A 21,021-nucleotide genomic window follows, 5' to 3' on the forward strand; every position below is an offset into this window, starting at 1 on the left:
CAAAAAGTGACCCTTTTTATTTTTTACAATTGTTGCACTCTATGCTTATGTAATATGTAGATAGCCCCTTTGCACTTTTTTGCTATTTTCTGCTACTCCTTCCTTATTACCTGGCTGATTGTTCTGAAACTTGACACATTTAATACAAGACAGTAGCCCACACAATCCATCAGGTTAAGATTTTTAGATTTCGGATAATGGAGGGTCCCTGAAACATCGGAATGCCGACTCATCCCTTGTTTTCCAACCGATTGATCTGAAACCAGATACAACCCTTCAACTCGATGGTCCGCATGATCGCTCGGTCTTCGATTTTTCCATTTTGTATCAGGGCGGCTCCCATAGGATCAGGGAATTGCCAGGGGGGTCCCACAAAAATTCAGAGGTCTGAACTCCAACCTCAAGAAATGACCGTTAGCCTTCTCAGGGCTATTTATGAAACATGTTTTAATGAAACTTTTCTTATAGATGCAATCAACATTTGGGGAAGGCATGAAATATGTAACGATGTTTTTGTTTTTTTGAATTGACCCCCGGTTAATGCCCCAGTGGTTGGGGTTCTTCGGGTCACAGTGGTCAAAGCAGATAAATTTTTTCCTCATATTGGGTCATTCCTGGTGGAATTTTTTTGCTGTCTCTTAAATTTTCTTTAGGTGGGAAGCGTGTGGATTCGAAATGGCGTAGATTCGACTCGAGTTTCGATTATCATTTAATCAGACTTTGTCTAATGGTGGTAATTGAGTGGTGTAATGGTTAGAATGAGGCTGCTCTGAGTCTGGGAGGTCAGTGGTTGATAGCCCCAAACAAATCATACCAAATACTTTTAAAATGGTATGTGCTGCTCCTTTGCTTGAAGCTTAATATTTAAAAAGGACACAGCACGGACAAATAACCATAGGTTGGCAGCCACTGTGCAGGTTGTTTTATTTGGGTTTTTCCGTATACAAGATCGAGGCTCGTGTAAGAGCTAACATTAATCACAAAAAAAAAACGGACACATAAATTACATTATAAAGGGAGCGGGAGACAAGATGAGGAGAGAGAGGGAAGCACACAAGTACAACATTAGAGAACAGGGACATCGGGAGATCTGTGGGAGGGAGAGGGCTTGGAGGGAGGAGGCATGGGAAAGGGGAGGGAGGGGGGGGAGAGGTAGAAAACACATGGACACTGCGAGGACTTCCAGGAAAGAAGTTGGTTTGATGGGCTTTTTGGCCTCCTGTGGTTGAAGTTCCTTTTAAGGAAAGCCATTATTATCATTACTGTTAAGTTTCACATGTATTTTGATGTTTAATGGACATCATTCACGAACTCATCCGCTCTCTTGTTCCACTTCATTTTTGGGGAAAATGCCAGGGGCATAGAAAAGGCCCCTTTATATGGTACTAGCAGAAGTACCCGGCGTTGCCGGGGGTGAGGAGGTGGGGGGAGGGAGGGGTGGGAGGAGGCAGGAGAGGGAGGGGTGAGGAATGGAGTGGAATGGGGAGGGGTGCGAGAGGTGAGGGGAGAGGGAGGGGTAAGATATACCACATGTACATATTTGGGGGGGGGGGGGAAGGGGAGAGGTTGCTTTGATAGGCCCCTCCGTTTTGGGGGAGGTGGATGAGAAGGAGAAAAAATTCTTGTGAACCGTCTTGTTTTTTTGGCCTAAAACACTCACAGACACTCACTGATGAACTTCTGAAAGTTTGACGAAGATCCGTTCAGCCATCTCTGAGAAAAATGGTGACACACAGACAGACAGACAGACAAACGGCTCTCTTTTATAGTAGATGTGCCATGTGGCAAAGTATAGAAAAGAAGGGACGGGAGACAAGACGTGGCTTTCCGTATTTATATATTTTGTTTGGACTTGGACTGTTTTCTACAACATAGCTTGTAGAAAATGTCGAACAATAGAAATTAATGGACATTCAAAAAATCTCGTGTGCATGCTGGACTACCCTTGTGTTCTTAGGAGGAACCAAATAATGTGAAAACAGGAATTGCATTTTAAAATATCCTGAACAAACATTATAAGCTAGATATCTGGGATCACAAAGCAATCCCCAAGGGTAAACCTCCCCCGGCTTACCCTTCGCGATTGCCCGCGACGTACCCTTGGCCCATGATACAATTATGGCATATTTCTTTCGGACTGCCATATGACCTTGACCTTCAACATTTAGGGATAGAGTGTAAATTAAGAAAAAGTGTTCACATCTATAGTCTCTCCAAAAAACTCAACATCATGAAAATCAGACGAAAATTATTCAAGTTATGATCAAAAAGGTGTTTTTTTGTTAATTAGGTCACAATCCCTAAAAGGCAGGTCAACGACATTAATCAAATACCAGGTGCATGACTTCAGTGCAGGTGCACTATTGTGATGGAAGAACAACTTGGAAGGCCAAGCGTTCTTTGAGATTCCACGTTGACAAAATTGAGCGATGACAAAAAACACTGGTTTTTTCAAACCGCCATTTGACATTGACCTTTAACCCGGAGGGGAATGATGTTAATTAAGCCTAACTGTGCCTTGCTCTGGGCTAAGGAAGGCAATTTCGTTGAGGTTGAAACAACCTTATTTGATGATGATATGCCTAAAATTGGGTCCTAACCTTAAAATTAGGTCAAGGTCAACTTTTCATATCAACCCACACTTTCTATTCACATTATTGATGCAACAATTCTTTCCGAAAGTGCTCATACATTGGCAGAAGTAGGGAGAAAACCTAAATGGTGGTTTAGTACTCCCAGGGGCACAAGGCCTTGACCTTTAACCCGGAGGGGTATGATGTAAATTAAACGTAAATTATCCTTGCTCTATGTTATTGAGAGACTAGAGAGGACATTTTCGTTCTGATCGGACAAAAATATCGGACAAGTCGAGTTTTGGTGAAAATGTTAAAATGGCCATAATTAGGTCATGACCTTAAATTAGGTCAAGGTCAAAAAAATCGACCCCACGTATTTTCGATTCACATTATTGATGCAAAATTAAATTGCGAAAGTCCCAGCCGGCTCAGAGAGACAGCTTGGAAATTCAGAGTGCAGTTTTCATTCCCTCAATTTCACGTCACCCGTCACCATTTTCCGTGTCAGGTCGGGGACGAATACCGAGGACGATGGACGGACATTCCAGAGGTTCGGGTCCAAATCCGAATTTTAGATGTTTGTTTCACACACTCCAATTTATAATCGCAATTGTAAATCTGTCACCGTGGCGTGAACCTGTAAACCAATCATGCCCAGTTGAACGGTGTATAGGTGTCACGTAGATTACAGAAGCTGGATTGCCATTACCCGCGTCATTTTGCTTACTGTACGTACTGTATGTAGAGTAATGCCCATTTGTAATGATAGGCGGCTTGCCTGTTGGTGTTGTGTGCGCTTAACCCAAATGGCAGAGGTGTATCACTTCGGACAATATAACTGTGGAAAGAAAGGTACGAACTAGTACTATGACGTGGACTGTTTGCTCCCAGTTAGGCCGCGTGTCTTGGTTAGCGAAGGCTAAAGTGTCACGACCCACCGCTCCCGGACCCTTCGAGCGCCGCCGCTTTGCCGCGCCTTCCGCGCCGCGACCGCCCGACGGGTTCGGTGTCTGTGAGGAGTTCGTGAGTCTGCGAGAGGAGCAGATTTTACTGGACGAAGTGGAGCCTTCGTTTCGGAAAATGAAGTACCAGTTCGACCACTGGGACGATGTGAGCTTATCTCCCTCTGATTTGTGTTATTTACTCGATTTCTTGCTCCGCTCTGACCTTGAGCATTTCGTTATTGAATAAATGACATTTCCTCGTCACATTCGTTATTGATTTCTGTTCAATCTGCCACTTGTTTGACCGCCTCACCCTCTGCACTTCAATCTCCGCCCCCTCTATTTTTCTTTGAAACCCCTCCTCTTTAAAACCTTCTCGCTCTGCCTCTGCACTTCAATCTCCGCCCCCTCTATTTTTCTTTGAAACCCCGCCTCTTTAAAACCTTCTCGCTCCGCCCTCTGCACTTCAATCTCCACCCCCACTGTTTTTCTTTGAAACCCCGCCTCTTTAAAACCTTCTCGCTCCGCCCTCTGCACTTCAATCTCCACCCCCTCTGTTTTTCTTTGAAACCCCGCCTCTTTAAAACCTTCTCGCTCTGCCTCTGCACTTCAATCTCCACCCCCACTGTTTTTCTTTGAAACCCCGCCTCTTTAAATCTTCTCGCTCCACCCTCTGTATTTTATCACGCTCCGCCCTCTCCGTACAGTCCTGCCTTTGATCTTCACAAACTCCACCTTCTGTCAGGTCTCTGATCAGTGCACCCTCTGCATGATCTTTTCATGCTCTACCCCTTGCACAATGTCTGTCTGCTCCCTCTGCCACTGTTTGTACTGCACCATTCGTACTCCTTTCACAGCTGGAAAATGGTCTTTGTTTTCTATACCGCTCTACTTTTATTTCCTGTCTTTGCTACTTCCACCTTTGCCAGGAAATGTTGTTTTGGAACCCATGCATTCATTGTGTTCTTTAACTTCTCAAAGGCTTCCTTTCACAATTTTATTTTGTTGTTTTAAACATGTAAATGAGTGAGCAACATTGGCAATCATTGATAATCCATGTTATATGTCACCTTTCTTCTAATCAAAAATAAAGCATGGAATCAACAATTGCAACAGGGCACACTCACCTCTAAGCTGTGCAGCCTGGATTTGAATCCCGATCCAGCCATAAACTGTCATCCCAGTGTTTCACAGGCAGGTTGAGCCGTCAATGTGTGTAACATTCATCAATGTTCAGCATTTATACACTTATGGTCTTGATTGCAGCCCTTATCTTATTCCTCAGATTTGCAATATCGGTAAGCTTCGTTCGGTACACCAGGTCCTTCACATAACCATATGAAAAAACATCCAGAGGCGTTATGTCCAGCAAACGTGGTTCCCACAGTTTCGGATCGTCGCACCCAATCCATCAATCATTGAAGTGTTCATTGAAGAAATTGTGCACTATAAGACTCCAGTGTGGGGGAGCTCTGTATTGTTGGTAAATGACCTCTTTCCATCAGATCCACCAATTGCGGGAGTACAAGGTTCTCCAACATATTCAGCTAATAATTGTCAGACTTTATAGTGGCTTCAGCAGAGAAGAATGGCCCAATGACTCGGTGATGCATGAGGCCGCACAACACGTTAACCTTTAGGCTGTCATGCTCAAGTTCTCAGACCTCATGTGGAGGCTCAGAGCCCCAAATCATGATATTATGTCTGTTAACTTTCCCAAAACATGGAAGGTTAACTCATTTGAGAAGAGCACGCGTCATGGGAATCCGTCATCTCCGTCTCAGCATTCCAAAATATCCACTGAAAATGTGATTCATCGCATGCAGTCGTCCGGTTTAAGTGAACTTTCCATGTGTACAGCTGCAATCGCGTGTGCAGCACTTCATGTACTGTTGAGCAGTGTAGCTGCAGCTCCATGGTGGCAGTCCTAAAGGACTCATAGAGACTGCGCTCGAACGACTCACAAGTGTGTTCAACATCCTCACCACTCATGCTTGGCTTTCTTCCATAGATCATCCTGAAGCGTTGTTGAACCCATGTAGATGATTTTGTCTTTATAAACCAGGAAACACATTGCGCTGTTTCTTGTGGGGGCACCATATGCAGCAAATGTCATCTACCGTGTATCAGGAGACTCCTGGAACCAAAAAAAAATGTAAATAAAACTTTGAGGAATATTCTTTCACATGCAGCAAACCACATTGGGATATCCCATTTCATCGTTTTTTTATTTATTATGATTTGAATTTGGAATGGTAATTTGTGGAAACCCTGTACTTTGTGCCACATTGTATATAAGTCAACTCTGTGCAGGATAGTTCCTCACTGACCATAGCTCCCCCTCTCCCTCCTCCTACCTTCAAAGTCTCCCACTGCCAATTACGCTGCAGCAGCATCCCTCTCTGCAGATCTTGTGAAAATAAGCAACTGTTCATCATCCTGTAATGTCCTGTAATGCAGGAAAGAAACAATCCTCAATTTGTATCTCCATAACAAGCAGCTGGCAAACCCTACAATAGTTTATTTTTGTGGTTACCCTCTCATCTCTGGAGCTCCTGGGACTCGCCATCAGCTTTCATCTTTATTGGGCAGATCATATCGCCAAGCGAGCCTCCAAAGCCAGGTGCTGCATTGGAAAATACATGAGTTTCCAACCTTCTGCATGCAAGAAAAGTTTACACGAGACAAATAATGTCAAGAGATTCAGAGGCTACCGGAGGATCCCTCACTTTGCTGTCCTCTGAAGTTGGAGGCCTACAATATGAGGGAGGGAGTAGCTGTGCCACCCTCAAGGCTTTTCTGAAGTCTCATGGAATATGCTTCTCCATAGTAGACCACTGCTACTGCTTTCCATCTTGCCACCCTTAAAGCAATGACGTTTAAGGCCCACCTTGTCATCACCATCTTAGGCCAAAAGTCTGAATGTGAAGGTCAGCTTTTTGTTTATCATGAGCAAGTTAGTGGCGTTGCAGTCTTTAGGTCTATTTTCGGCTTGCTCTTGCTGTCCTCACCTGTCTTTCTAACTGTCACACACATTCTATCAGACTTGCCTTATGACTGTCACCAAGTCTAAACTCGTTGGTCACCTCCATTCACCCCCCCCCCCCCCCCCAGTCACATTTTCTCTCACATATAGAACTTCCCGAATCTGTTGTCTCTTGCCTTTTCTCTCCAGGACCTTCACGTGTGCTGCCTACCTCATGGTGTCCCAATTTTACGACACCGATTGAGACCCTTCCCCCTTTCAACTGAAACTATTCGTACTGTGGTTCATCCTCACTTACATTCTTGTCCCTATTTCCTTCGCCACACTGTCTGTTGACACTTTTGTTCTGCTGTTCCATAAGCTTTGATATCCCTTGTTTAGAAAGTAAAAGCCTGTGGCCAATTTGCACTGCCCTGCAACCGATCTGTATAAACTAATAGGATTTTCTTCTCTTAGGCTATCCATGGCTATCATGAGATAGAGCGGGAGAAATGGAGTGCTGAGGCTGCCTCTCTGTTGCATAGAGTTTGTGAGACAGCATTTGGAACAAGAAGTGAAGTCAGCCCTCTGATCCACATCCTAGATTTGGATGCTCATGGGTACATCAAACCACATGTCGACAGCATCAAGGTGACATTCATTCATTCACCCATTTCTTCTTTGTAAGTAAATGACTAAAGGGGGGCCCGACAGGATGGCCTAGACCGAGAGGTATGCACACTCACCTCTAAGCTGTCTGGCTTGGGTTTGAATCTCATCCCAGCGATAAACTGTCATCCTGGTGGTTCACAGGCAGGGCGATTCGTCAATGGGTGTGCCGTCCCTCTGACGTTAAATGGGCGTCCCATGTGCTGGCATTATTTGGTGGACGTTAAACATCTCATGGTGTCCTTCATGAAGAGCAGATGAGCTATCGCAAGCACCATGGCCAAAATTCAATATTTCTGGCATAACCTTAATTGAACGTCGTCAGGACTGGTTCGTTGAAGATTTGGGACAAGCTTCCCCCGGTCAACCCCACAAGGACGTAGGAATAATTGTGGCCGTTAAAGAAGTAGTAGATGACTGATAGATGGAGTGAAAAGGTGCTTCAACAGGTACAAGACCATTCCTGCCTTTTGTATCATCGGCTCTATTATGCTCTGCTTTAGACATAAGGAAGGAATTTTCCCAGTTAATAAGCAATGTTGGTATCAGCTAAGATGTTCTGGTGTCGATGCAGTTCTGTGGGAACACCATCGCTGGCCTCAGCTTGCTGTCCACCTGCGTCATGCGTTTCGTACATGAAGGAACGGCTGAACAAATGGATATGCTGCTCAAACGGCACTCCTTTTATATCATGCGGTGAGTAAAATGTTTGCAACTTTGTGCAATAGGCTACCAGTAATAGAAAAATCAACCCCCTGCTTTACCGCGTGATGAGTCTGTGCGAGACCGGACATTTTAAGAGAATCTTCCAGGTCATGGGCTACCCTTCACTCAGCTGCAAATGTTTCAAGGAGCCATCGAGAAAAAAAAAAGTCACAACAAAGATCCATCAGAACCAGTTGATGTGCTCCATCAGATCTTTGTATATATACTTATACCCCACTCCCCATTTTGCTCATACCCTTTGGGACTTGCTAACCTTGCTACCTTGTCGTTTAGCTGGAGCCTCGCAATCGGGATTGACAGGTCGATCCCAGAATCTTCACTCGTCGATCTGAACATTTAAAAAAAAAGTATGGGAAGGGTCGTGGTTGTATGGTGGTTGTATTTGAAACTGCAGTGGCTGTGGGTCGCACACGCAAGCTGCTGGAGAGTTTTTAAAAGAGCTAAATGTGGGCGCACAGGTCAATCAGAAATTATTTGCGTTTAAACGAACTGATTATCCATTAATGATGCAGTTGCTGTACTGCTGTGGCTGCCATACAGTTGTCGGTTGCTCATATCCAAAATGACGAGCGAGAAGCCGGGCCCGTCCAAGAAGGCATCTTTTCGCATTAGCCACCTGCTGGCGAAACATAAGAAACCATTCACCGATGAAGTTAATCAATGAGGCTATGACGGTTACTGCCGACAGCTTGTTTAAAGAAAGAAAAACAACGATGAAATTACGACAGCCATCAAGAGCATGCCACTTCAAAAGTAGCCAAAAGGGTGGAATCGCTGTCCGAGGACATGTCTCATCAAATACTGTGAATTTATCTTTAAAGACATCAGATTGTGAATGTTTCTCATTGCAGTTTGATGCATCGGTATACACAATGGATACGGCCCAGCTGATTGTTTTAATTTGCATAGCATTCAAGACTCAGCAACAACGGACGACTTTCTCTCTTTTGCCACTTAGAGGACAAGAGGCGAGGATGTCTACAACGAATTTTAAAGGTGCACCGACATTGCTGGGTGCCAATGCAGGCCTTATTGCACTTTGCTGAAATGATCATGCATTTGCCTCCTTTGTCAATTAGCACCGTGTTATCCACCAACAAGCGCTAGCGAGCAAGGATATCAACGTTTCTCATGTTATGACAGTTATCAAGATCGTCAACTCAATTATTGCTAGAGCTTGCACCATTGCTCGTTCAAATTGTTACTCGATGAGCTCGATGCCACCTGCAGTGAGCTCATCCTTCATGAAGATGTGAAGTGGTTAAGTCGAGGAAAAGTCCTCCAGAGATTTTTAGATCTGATTCCTGAAAATGTCACCTTTCCTAAATCAAATATAGGCAAAACTTAACGATCTGAATCACGAACTGCAGGGGAGGGACAGGGACTTGTCACACATGATCAGTACAGTGAATGCATTCAAGTTGAAACAAGGCCTGTGGTCCTCACAGTTAAAGAACAAGGTGACAGGACACTTCCCAAATCTGGAGAAAATCCTACAAAACACCAAAGAAGTGTTCCATAAAAATAAAATTGCATGACCACCTGACGATTGGAAAAGGAATTCAACAGACAATTTCAGGAGGGAGACGAGATGGAAGAAATCGTTTTGTCTCAAATAATTTTCTTGAAGTGGACATTGGAGAACTGAGCAAATTTTCAGCAGGTGTTTGACCAGAGCAGTGGACGTGACATGGAGATAATCACCATGCAAGATGACAGAGCTGAAAGCTAGGTCAAGGGAGAAAGAGTTTTGGGGAATTTCAAACAGAGAGAAGTACCCTCTTCTTACTTCCTGTGCACTCGAGGTGAAGGCCTACTCTAATTCCACATATCTCAGACGATGATTTCATCTGGGAAAAATCCATCTCACAAAGTATCGTCCTTATCTCACAGATGTCCATCTGATGGATTGTATGAGACTGGCCATCTCAAACGAGGACCCAGACTTCAAAGCACTCAGATAGTGTGCAAGCACAGGTGTCACACTAAGAACAAGGTGTGTTATGCATAAGCATATATATATATATATATAGTAAAGTAGAATTTTTTAAGGGGAGATCTTGGGTTGCATTTCGATTCTAAAAGTGATCTTATGTTTAAAAAGGTTGGAAACCACTGGGCTCGACCTAGACCCTTGCATTATGCAAACATTATTCACCTCTCCATGATTGGAGATATGTGTACACTGTGCAAAAGATCATGTCAGTTTTTAATCTCCCTTCCTCAGGGATAAAGTGCGATACAAGTTCACTCACGAAATTCTAAAGAACGAAGAATCCTATTACGAAGGAAAACACATCCCGAGAAGCAGACGGATCGCCATCATTTGCCGGAACTTTCCAGAAGAGAAAACGTGAATCTATGAATTGTGTGAAAAAAAAAGTAAAAATAAAAGATGCAAAAAGAAATTTTATTCCCCCATCGTTTTGGGAAGTATGTTACATTGAACAAATAAATGACAAACCGTTTCAGTCGTTTTACACATTAGTCGACATCATCAAGTTTACCTACCCCTGTCCTCCTCATAGCCCTTTCTCTCCAAAAGGTTCAATAATATAGTTTGATCCTTTTGATGTGGATAGCAAAGGTCAGAATTTGCTAGATTCCTCATCACCAGCATCTTAATTCTTCGACTTAGTCTGCCAGCATTGCTCCAAGCTGTCTGCAAGGAGAAGTGGGAAATTTAAACGGCCAACTCAAAACAGCACTTCATTTGCTTTACAGTATGGAGCAGACTTGCAAGTGCAGCGTGACGGCGAACTCTCAACCAAGCCATCGTTATGGCAACTGTGACACAGTAGATCACTTTCACCATTCCAACAATGGTGGAGGTTTGTGATACCATTCGTCAATCCTTTGCCTGGTGGCATGCTGCATTTCTGAGTTTATAAAACAAGTTTCCACCCAAAGTTCTCACTCGGTTCCTGAGGCCTGCGGGAGTGGTTCCACAGGAAGGAATGCAAGCGCTTGCTAAAAATGTAATGCCTTTAGGATAAAGTACACATGGGTTCACACGAGAGTGCGAGTGTCGTGAGAGCGTTGATGGAACACAAAGGAAATGCCGGCATCCCAAGCGGCACGGAGTGCAGTGTCTGGCAGGTGGCGCCTCTCAGCACTGTGCTGCCATTGCGATAGGGCTGACGTACAGTCTGCTTCCGTTGGAGGTGCGCGCACCTGGATGCCATTCACACAACGACGGCAGCGAAATCTATGGGCAAGGGGAAAGGAGGAGGGGTGTGGTGGAGTTGGGGAAGGAAATGAAGAATTACATTCTTTCATATGATCTTGTACACCTTTCATTTATAAGGCAGGGATATTAGAAGACACTATACATAATCATTAATTTGCTAACATAAATCAATGCAGTATATGCAGAGGAGGAACGACAGACATGCTTTTTATTGGAAGGCAGATGCAGAAGTACATGGAGGAAGAGGAAGAAGTTGTTTCTTGGGTTTGTTGATCTGGAGAAAGCATTCGATAGGGTTCCACGCAAAGTAGTGACATGGGCATTGAGTAAGTTAGGAGTGGAGGAATGGTTGATCAGAGTAGTGATGGCAATGTACAAAAGAGCGCGCACAGCTGTAAGGACGAATGACGGGAACAGTGGTGAGTTTGAGGTGAAGGTGGGAGCGCATCAGGGTTGGTACGAAGTCCACTACTATTTGTAGCTGTGATGGAGGTGCTGGCTCGGAACGTAAAGGAGGGTTTGCCATGGGAGGTGTTGTATGCAGATGATCTGGTGTTGATTGCATAAAGTATGGATGGACTGAAGGAGAAGATGAACAAGTGGAAGGAATGTATGGAGACAAAAGGTCTGAAGGTGAATATGGGAAAGACGAAGGTGATGGCAAGTGGTAAAGCATGTGGTGAGGTGTAAAGAACTGGGAAGTGTGCTTTGTGCAGGAAGGGTGTCGGAGTGAACTCCATTCAATGTACAATGTTAAAGGTGGGCGCGATTCGGAAAATTTTAAGTCCGCTTACCGCTTATCCGCTCCGCCAGCCCGTGTAGTCCGATTCGCTTATCCGCTTCAGCGGCCGAAAATCTTAGCCCGCTTACCGGTTATCCGCTTATCCGCTTCGATTCGATTTTTTAAAAGCGCTTCGACGTTTTTAAAGCGATTTTTGACGTTTCTAAAGGGAATTTAATGCTTTTTAAGCCTAAATAGCCATTTCTAACTACTACAAAGACAAACAAAGCTTTTAAGATCAAAAATATACATTTTTAATTAAATAAAATTTATTCAAAATTTATTGAAATAAAGTTTTCCACTCGACTCTACTCTACTCTACAGTTAATTTAAATATAATTTTAATATATGCAAGTTACATTGAAGAAAAATCAATTTGCCCGTCCTTTCTTTGACAAGAGAGTCTACTAGTCAACAGACTAGCAGTCTGTTGACTAGTCCTCGTCTTCCTCCTCCACCTTGTGGGCCTTCTTGAGGATTTGGAGGTTGCCCTTCATGAAGACGAGGGCCTCGAAGTTCGGTGCAGCCAGGGCCGACCTCTTAGGCCTGAGGATGTCCGACCCGTAGCTGAACACGCGCTCGACCGAGGCAAAGCTCGGGAGCGGCGTGTTATGCCTGAGAAATAGAGTTACCCAAGCATCATGGAACTCGAGCGGGAAGAGATTGGGCGAGAGCCCCGGGTTCCCCCTCAGCGGCTTCCTCGACCAGTTGTTGACCTCTTCCCTGATCTTCTCCTCGAGGTTCTCCTCCTGCTGCCCCTCCTCCATGGCGAACAGGTAATCCGTACTGCTCGAGCCGGGCTGGGGTCCCTGCTGGGGGGCAGGGTCCAGGTGCTCGTCAGGCAGGACGAGGGCGAGCAGGTCCCTGATGAGCTTGTCCCTCACCAGGTCGCAGATGGCGTCGTTGTTCTGCCTCCTGCAGATGGCCCTGACCGTGGCGAGCTTGTGCTGGGGGTGCAGCGCCGTGGCCATCAAAAGGTCCATGTCCACGAAGAGGTGGCTGAACCTGAAGTAAAAGAAAAGTTATAAAACAAATGTCAAATAATTTCAGATTTGTAAATTGAAAAATTAAATGTCATTCAACTGATTTTAATTCATTTCAAATGAATCATTAGACCGGCAAGGATTTTTTAATCATTTAATAATAATATAATATAAGAAGAAAGAAGCACTTATTAATTTTCAACTCGTTGTGATAAAATATAATAATAATATAAGAACTAACCTGCCGTCAAAGCCCTTTGTTCCCTTCCTGGCGCAGGACGGCTGCTGGAGGAGGCTGGCCACCAGGTTCTGGGCGTGGACGATGCTGCCGTCGATGGACAGCGCCTCCAGGGAGTCCTTGAGCACCTGGAGGTGGGGGAGAAGGCACCCCATGTAGGCCTTCTCCTCGCCCTGGAGTACGTCTAGGCAGGCGGCGAGGGGGGCGGTCACCTTGACGTACTCCGACCAGATCTGCACGTCATCCTCCGTGATGTGCGGCAGGGGGTGGGGGTGCTGCCGCTGACAGATCTGGTTCAGGTTGTTCCTCTTGTCCATGTCAAGCACCTCGGTCAGCAGGCACTTGTAGGCGTCGTGGCTAGAGTTCCACCTGGTGACGCCGGGGGTCACAAGCTTCTTGCCCAGGGCCGTCTTAATGTCATTGGCGGTCACTGTCTTCCTGTTCTGGGCGTTCCACAGGCCCTGGGCCTTGGCGGCCGGCTTGGTGAAGGCCGGCCTGGGCTGGGCGCTCCAGCCGGGCACCTTCTCGACGTCCCTGGAGGCCAGCAGGTTCACTGTGTGTGCCGCACAGCGGCGATGCTTGGGGATGTGCACCACCTCTTCCTGCTGGTCCACCTCCTCCAGGGCGTCCACCACGAGGATGGTGTTGGTCTGCACCACCTCTGGGTCCACCTCCACCACGTCTAGCTGCTCGTCATCGCGCCCGAGGGCCCCGTAGTGATTCAAGGCGCTGATGTAGTTGGCGTCGTTGTCAGTGGTGGTGCTGACAACCTGAAAAGCAAAATACTGTTTTAAAACAAAGTTTATTTTCATTTTTCACTTACAGTTAATATTAAAAGTTTTAAAACTTAAAATGAATTGTTTTAGCAAAATATAATGTTTATTAGGTGACGTATTACTGTAATACGTCACTTAATACACATTATATTTTGCTAAAACAATTCATTTTAAGTTGCCTGAATAATCTAATTAATCTTGACTATTATATTTAAACACTGTCATAAAAAACGCATACTTTTATTGTTAATTGTAATCTATTGAAAATAAATTTTGTAAACAATTTTAAATTCTAAAACTACAGCGTTTACACACCTTTCTTTTGATGCCGAAGTCATCGTGCAGCTCGGAGATTGCCTCTGCCAGGTACTGGCCCGTCTGGCTGACGGTGATCTCCTTAATCCCGAGGACGGCGGACTGCCCCTCGAAGGTGACCCTCTCCAGCCAGGTCACCGTCATCCCCAGGAAGGCCCTGTTGCTTGCCGACCAGCTGTCGGCCGTGGTGGCGACGAACTCCTGTTTGGCGAGGAGGTCCGTCAGGTCGGCCTTGGCCTGGTCCCCCATCGCCCTGATGTCCCGAGTGAGCTTCCGCCGGGAGGGGACCTTGAACTGTGGGCAGGCGTACGCCCACAGGGCCCTGTTGTGCTCGTTGTCTGTCTCCGAGGCGGGCTTCATGCAGCCAATGAAGGACCTGAATTATATATTATATCAATTTATTATAAATTGATATAATGAATGAAAACTCTTAACAATTTATATGTCTCATATAAATTATTTATATGAGACATATAAATTGTTGAAAGATATTTTTGAACAGTCAAAAAAACTTTAACATTGAATTTATAATTATTAACGTGCCTCCGATTGAATCCGATAAATTCCGGTTAAATCGGAATAGAACGGACCGATTTATTCCGAAGTTATTAATATATTCTTACTTTAAGTTGACAAATGAAAATGAGTTTAATTAAAATATAAAATTACCTACCTATAGTAAAGGTCGAGACACCTCTTCTGGCTGAACTTCTCCTTGAAGGTCTCCTCGATGCTGGCCTGCCTCCTGGCGCCGGCCATGTCCTGGAAGGACTTGTGGCGGCCGGGTCTGCTGCCGCCGTCGAGGGCCGCCTTGAGGTCGTTGTGCTGGGCATTGTGGTACCTCTGGTAGTGCACCTTCAAGTTTGAACTTGATCCGGGCTGGGCTTTGAGTGTCTTTGAGCACTTGGTGCACGTGGCCTTGCTGTCCACGACCTTGAAGAAGGGGGCGATGTGCCTCCACTTCTGGCTGAGGCTGGAATTGTCTGTGTCCATTGTCACGTTGATCTCAGCCGACTCGATTGAGTCCAGCGACATCCTGCTCTCGCTGCGCGTGAGCTGAGGGGTCAGGGCGCAGATCTCCTGACTGTCCTCCACGTCCCCCATCATGTTGACCGCCGAGTTGTGGATGTCGCTGTGCTGGGACTGCTGGTTTGCGTCGCTCGTGTGCCTGTCCCTGGCACTGCCGCTGGGCTGGAGAGTCAGAAATCTCTCCATCTTGACGTTATTGCCGCTCTAGCGTCCAATAAAATATTCAGTTTTCACTTATTATTCACTTAAATAAATATTCACAATTCTAGAGTAACGGCTCAGGCTAACAGCTGATTTGGCGAATTGCGATGCGCTTTAATTTTTCGGTAGTCCGCTTACGCTTATCCGCTTCGGTTTCCGGGGGTTGTTCCGATTCGCTTATCCGCTTCGAAAACGTTAGTCCGCTGCAGCGGATAAGCGGATAAGCGGACTTTCGAAGCGGACCACCCACTTTTGTACAATGTGCGCTGAGTGGGTTCATCAAAAATGTAGTGGTCTGAGAGGGTCATTAACCAGTGTGGCAATTACATTCAAGTGTAAGGTGTGCACAGAGGGAGCTGCAGATGGAGGAAATGTTGAGTTGGATCTTGGAGATGGCGTGAAGCTGGAAGGTGTGAAAACATTTTGCTACCTCAGAGACATGCAGAATGGAGAAGGTGGATCAGACTCGGCAATGGATGCTGGAGTGAGATGTGCATGGAAGAAGTTTCGAGAGCTGAGTGGCGTGCTGATGAGGAGGGGAGTGTCGTTGAAGCTGAAGGGAAAGGTGTATGCTGCATGTGTGAGAAGTGTTATGATTTATGGGAGCGAGACATGGGTAATGAACGTAGAGCAACAACGAAGGCTGGAATGGGTGGAAATGCGAATGGTTCGGTGGATGTGTGGAGTATCGTTGAGAGAAAGGAAGACAAATGATGAATTGCGAAAGATGATGGGAATAGAGCCTGTGATGGATGCTGTGAAGAGAAAGAGGTTCAGATGGTTTGGTCATGCGTTGAGGATGGATGAAAGTGACTGGTTGAGGAGAGTGATGGAAATGAATGTAGAAGGAAGTAGAGGACGGGGAAGACCGAGAAAGACTTGGCTGAAGATGGTGGAAGAAGAAATGCGGGCAAGGGGGTTAACAAGGGGAGATGCAGAAAATAGGGCAAAATGGAGAGGATTGTCATGGGGACCACAAGGCTAACCCCTGCTCCAGCAGGGAAAATGGCCTTAAAATGCCTGTTGTGTTGTTGTTGTATATGGCATTCAACTCCAGGGTCCCAGTATCTTAAGCCAAGTGTGCAGATGGGAAAGGAGTGGAATGAGGAACGAACTTGTCGTGAGTGTCGCTCGTGGTTTCTTCATCGAGTACAAATAGGTCGCGAAGTTCACCCTGTGTAAAGTGCCGCTCAACATCCATCTCCTTATCCACCACGCAACTACTCAGAGCCTTCTTGTGAGTCTGACGTTGCAAAACCTTTTCCTCTATGGTCCCAGTCTGCAGTATCAGGAAGTGACCAACACAAGTCATCCAATAATGCCATTGCCACATTGAAAATACTTTTATTCCATTGACGTGCACGAATCCTTACCGATACGAGGCGGTACACGAAGCACGTTTTCTTCTGTCCGTCATGCCACACCCGCGCCATGGCCTGCTCGTCGTTTGCTGGATTCCAGTCGGGATCAAACATGATCAGGCGGTTTGCTCCAATTAGGTTCAAACCACAACCGCCAGCTTTGCTGCTCAACATGAATATAAATTCTGGACTCTGCTTGGGCAGTGTGACAGTATAAACCCCAACAAGTCAGTCTTTACATAGAAACAATACAGTGCCATCATCGTCTTGTTCACCTAGATCACCGAGCGATTTATGAAGCATTAGTGGTCAAAATTTGGACAGCCAAGACATACTTTCATAAAGTGGTACTCTTTCTTTTTAACTTATACTACCAATATTCATTAAATGGACTGCAGTGCAACTTGATTTAATTTAATACATGATGGTGGCCCATGGAAAAGTGAGGTAACAAACTGACAGTGGTGACAAGGAGCCATAGTTTTACAAAAAACAAGGAAATGAAGAAATGGGCAAAGAGGAGGAAAAATGATAACCTGCAAGTAATAGGGTTGAGATAGGTATGATTCATGGAGGTAGAAAAGATAATGGGTAGGGGACAGAGAGAATGGCATGAGAAGGTGGTGACCAGCCTGTTTGAAGCTCTCAAAGGAAGAGTGAGGTAAAAAACCTCAGGAAGGTGTTTCCACAAATCACAGAAAAGTAAACCAAAGGATTGGAGGTGTGCGGTGAAAGTGCATTTTGAGAGTCTTAACACCGTATTGTACCGAAAAATACCCCTATCCTACTGACAGACAGACTACAGCTGTGTGACTCTCTGCTGATCCCGTAGATTATTTTGTGGGTCACAGGGAAGAGCAGTACACCAGGAGCTACAGACCAAGCCCTTGTAGACTGATTTTCTCTTCAAGAAATTGTCCACAACATCCAAATGATTACTTGCAATCATTGCTTCTGGGTTCTCCTGAATGGACAGTCGAGTCGGTTAAACAATCACAATAATGGAGGCTCTGACTCCTGGTTAACATGTAGGCCTAAGCTGATGATCTTGCCATTTTGGGATCACATGCAGGCAAGACATTTGAGAAAGTTGAAGACACTAAGCAAAGATGTTGCAACAATGAGCCTCTACTACCACCAACGGTGCGACTGTCTCAATGTTCAGAAAACAGCATACTCCGTCTTCCATCTGCAGGATAGCAAAGCAAGGAGACAGCTGAAAGTCAAGCTGAACAACATCCCTCTCTCCTTCCCTCAGATACTTACTTACCTTTGTGTGCAACTCTATTGGGCTGTGACCCTCTGGCAGCATACAGAAAAGGTAGCAGTAAAAGTAGCTGCAAGACTCAAATTGATCCACAAACTCTGTGGCAATGACTTCTCTACCCTCCAAGCCTCAACACTCACATTAATATATGCCCCTGCAGAATACTGTCTCTGCTTCGGACAAAAGCCTTCACACAAAAAAGGCTGACGTGCAGCTCAACATATCTGAGGGCTAACAGTCAGTCAACAGCCCACTCCCTCCCAGTACTTGCTGGCATTCACCACCATCACGCCAAGCATCTAGCTACTAAAAGACATGCAGCACCCAAAGCTTCTAACATCTCAGGACACCCACGTCAATAAGTCTTTGAAGAATTCCCCCCCCCCCCCTCCCTCTTGCCAAACAATTGAAAAGCAGGAAGACCTTTATGAGAGAGGCCAACCCCACATCACTTCAGATGATGGGTCTGGCAGGCACACATGGCACATTAACTAGTGGTGACCGAACCAACCTGAAGGCCATCTACAATATCTCTCCACCTCCACTAAACCTCCAGGATGTGACATGTCCCTGAAGGAATGGTGCCGCTTGAACCAGCTTCGAACTGGCGTTGACCAGTTTAGCAGCAACAAGTTCACCTGGGGACCTGCGGAATCGCCTTCATGCGAGTGTGGTAACCTCCAGATTACAGACAATCTAGTGCAGGACTGCCAAACTCACAACCTGTAAAAGGGGATATGTGCCAGGAGCTACAAAGCATAATGTCACGTGCCCACGATTGGCAGAGTACAGCAACTTTTATTTCATCTATCCCACGCTTGAGCCATATGAAAGAAGAATGAGGTTTCAAAGACTCATTCCATTTGTCAGACCAGTATAAAACAATTCCAGATCAACAGAGAGTCAGACAGCTCCTGTCTGCCTGCCAGTGGGATGGCGGTACTTTATGGCACAATGCAGTCATCTGTAAAATGGAAGAGAGGGTTGTGCAGAGCATCAGAGAAGTCGTGCATTATTATGTGGAACCTCATGCATAAATATGCAGCTTTACCATGCAATAATTTTCTTTTATTAAAATGGACCAGTGTCATTAAAAAGGAGACATTTATGCAACATAAACCATACCCCACAGACTATATAGGCTCTCTTCACCCACCATGTCCATCAGCTCACATTTCACTGCTTCACATGGCCCAGCCTCATTAAGGCTTCTTTGTAACATTTTCGATTCTGCATATGGTTAAAAGGCAACAGGACAGCCTGCTGGCAACTCAATGATAAACATAATTGACTGTGAACAAAACACAAGGCTGAGCACACCATCCTTCAGATGGGATGTTTGGTCAGCTGTCCTTGCCTCGTCTGTAGTGTGGCTGTTAAAAAAAATCTTAGTATTTTCCTTAAACAACATGTCCTTGGACCAAATTTATTGGATGGGTGAAACTTAGGATTGATCACACTAACTCAGTGTGACCCTTCCTGATATATCATCATCATGGAAGCTGCATTAGCTTGCTGTTTTAAATTGAAGAGGAAGCGAACAATTTAACATCAATGCCTCATTCGGACCACTTAATCTGCACCCAGCTTGGCCTCCAACTTGGTGGGAAATATGAAGCTTTGGGCCCAAACTTCCAATCTGAAATCATAGGATTAAAGAGACTCAAATTCTCCTTTTTTTCTCCCAAGTTAAAATTCTTATCAGAAGTGGACATTTTCACGAATGAAGGAAGTGAATCATTTTAGTGAGGTGGCGTACCGAGGGATTGTTGAAACGCTCCACCACCTTGGCTCGCTTTTTGATGGACATGCTCCCATCGAGTCGTACGTACAGATACCTATGAGGTTCAGCAGAAAGTTAGTGCTGACTTAATCACAAGCAATAATTTCATTAATTTATACTTCCTGCTATACAATTTATTTTCCCGACCATATAGCATTTAAACCGATGTTGAAGTTGACAGCAGAATTTGTGCGATTTTAAGGCAGAATTGCCGATCCCCTTTTCAAGTCTTACGAACTGGCTGGCTAGGCCTAACATTCAACCAAGTTTGCAGGAATGTGGAATTGGTTCACGATATAGGTGATATCTCACCTACTCTTTGAAAAAGAAAACGTGCAATCTTCTATGTCCACCAACTAATGCTAGCAGACGGGACTCCCAGTTTAACGGCAATCCGAGGGAAGGGACACACATCGATGATTCGCTCTGCATGTTTTTTATCCATCCTACTTCTCCAATATATCTTCTTTGATTATTGATTTTCACACCATTTGTGAGCGTAACACTGCGGAAGCAAAAAACACGAGCTCGTTGACGTCTAAATAACTTGAGCTCTTCCTTGGCAATTTTCATGACAGCATTTACTCAATTCTAACAAGCTTAGAAACTGGAACACAATTAAAAGGTGTTGAAAATAGATCTCTGAATGTGTACTCACTTCCGAGCAGTACATAATCTTTCAAACAGGTCCAGAGTTTGTGTGTAGTTTGAGACCAAGATAACCTTGTCACTGGTTGAGGAGCAAGTAACTGCCAGGATGTAATCCAAGACTGACATTTTTGCTGAGGAGGAAGCATCATGAAAACAGCAAAGAATGAATAAACAAACAAATAACACAATATAATCATCCTACTATTAGTTTTCCATTGGTCATTGGTTTGACGCCAATGCAAATTTTTTTTATTACGGACCCTAGGCATCAAAAAGCTACCTGTAATCGAACAAACAGTTTCAAATTAAGCACCTCACCACCAATAGGGCAATTGTATTGCATCAGATGTGGCAATAAATACGAATTTTTGCTCCCAGCTTGCTGGCCCAATGACAGAAGACGCCATTTGCATTTTTTCCGCCTCCATTCCTACCCCATTCAGAATCCCGTTTGGGCACAGGCAACTAGCTAATACAATAAAATAAATATTGTAACGTTTATAGGGGGAAGGCAATGAAATACCTTAGTCCAGGTAGAAGTGTACAGATTACCATGATCTGAGTGT

General features: G+C 45.0%; 3 protein-coding genes across 4 annotated transcripts; 1 reads left to right on the forward strand and 2 right to left on the reverse strand.

The window, feature by feature from the left end:
- The first annotated feature begins 3,204 nt into the window (after nt 1–3,204).
- LOC137434395 (alpha-ketoglutarate-dependent dioxygenase alkB homolog 7, mitochondrial-like) lies at nt 3,205–10,348 on the forward strand. 2 transcript variants are annotated; one of them, XM_068127349.2, is made up of 5 exons: nt 3,251–3,686; nt 6,963–7,136; nt 7,729–7,850; nt 9,774–9,876; nt 10,108–10,348. In XM_068127349.2, exons 1-5 carry the CDS (start codon nt 3,444–3,446, stop codon nt 10,111–10,113), a joined length of 648 nt encoding a protein of 215 aa, XP_067983450.2. In that variant the 5' UTR covers nt 3,251–3,443; the 3' UTR covers nt 10,114–10,348. The 2 variants fall into 2 exon arrangements, with proteins under 2 accessions (XP_067983449.2, XP_067983450.2); XM_068127348.2 differs by lacking the exon at nt 9,774–9,876 and having other exon boundaries at nt 3,205–3,686.
- On the reverse strand, nt 10,072–20,692 carry LOC144888927 (DNA repair and recombination protein RAD54-like). The gene is made up of 5 exons (XM_078768695.1): nt 20,463–20,692; nt 19,781–19,859; nt 16,767–16,946; nt 16,509–16,672; nt 10,072–11,088 (listed from the first exon to the last, which is right to left on the reverse strand). Exons 1-5 carry the CDS (start codon nt 20,579–20,581, stop codon nt 10,890–10,892), a joined length of 741 nt encoding a protein of 246 aa, XP_078624821.1. The 5' UTR covers nt 20,582–20,692; the 3' UTR covers nt 10,072–10,889.
- LOC144888929 (uncharacterized) lies at nt 11,595–15,156 on the reverse strand. The gene is made up of 4 exons (XM_078768702.1): nt 14,837–15,156; nt 14,164–14,539; nt 13,076–13,842; nt 11,595–12,856 (listed from the first exon to the last, which is right to left on the reverse strand). The coding sequence occupies exons 1-4, from the start codon at nt 15,154–15,156 to the stop codon at nt 12,286–12,288; spliced, it is 2,034 nt and encodes a 677-aa protein (XP_078624828.1). The 3' UTR covers nt 11,595–12,285.
- Nucleotides 20,693–21,021: the final 329 nt, after the last annotated feature.

This window comes from Myxine glutinosa, unplaced genomic scaffold, assembly GCF_964187855.1.
Source record: "Myxine glutinosa unplaced genomic scaffold, kmMyxGlut1.1 SCAFFOLD_154, whole genome shotgun sequence".
Lineage (NCBI taxonomy): Eukaryota > Metazoa > Chordata > Myxini > Myxiniformes > Myxinidae > Myxine > Myxine glutinosa.

What these genes read in the sequence shown, in the direction of transcription:
- LOC137434395 (XM_068127348.2), top strand. Translation starts at nt 3,444, where the DNA reads ATGACGTGGACTGTTTGCTCCCAGTTAGGCCGCGTGTCTTGGTTAGCG. An exon ending in AGTTCGACCACTGGGACGAT is followed by an intron (nt 3,687 to 6,962) that starts GTGAGCTTATCT and finishes TTCTTCTCTTAG; the next exon opens with GCTATCCATGGCTATCATGA. An exon ending in CACTCCTTTTATATCATGCG is followed by an intron (nt 7,851 to 10,107) that starts GTGAGTAAAATG and finishes TCCCTTCCTCAG; the next exon opens with GGATAAAGTGCGATACAAGT.
- LOC144888929 (XM_078768702.1), bottom strand. Translation starts at nt 15,156, where the DNA reads ATGGACACAGACAATTCCAGCCTCAGCCAGAAGTGGAGGCACATCGCC. An exon ending in ACTTCGGCATCAAAAGAAAG is followed by an intron (nt 13,843 to 14,163) that starts GTGTGTAAACGC and finishes TTTGCTTTTCAG; the next exon opens with GTTGTCAGCACCACCACTGA. An exon ending in ACAAAGGGCTTTGACGGCAG is followed by an intron (nt 12,857 to 13,075) that starts GTTAGTTCTTAT and finishes CTTTTACTTCAG; the next exon opens with GTTCAGCCACCTCTTCGTGG.
- LOC144888927 (XM_078768695.1), bottom strand. Translation starts at nt 20,581, where the DNA reads ATGTCAGTCTTGGATTACATCCTGGCAGTTACTTGCTCCTCAACCAGT. An exon ending in AGATTATGTACTGCTCGGAA is followed by an intron (nt 19,860 to 20,462) that starts GTGAGTACACAT and finishes TGAACCTCATAG; the next exon opens with GTATCTGTACGTACGACTCG. An exon ending in AGCGTTTCAACAATCCCTCG is followed by an intron (nt 16,947 to 19,780) that starts GTACGCCACCTC and finishes CTGCCCAAGCAG; the next exon opens with AGTCCAGAATTTATATTCAT.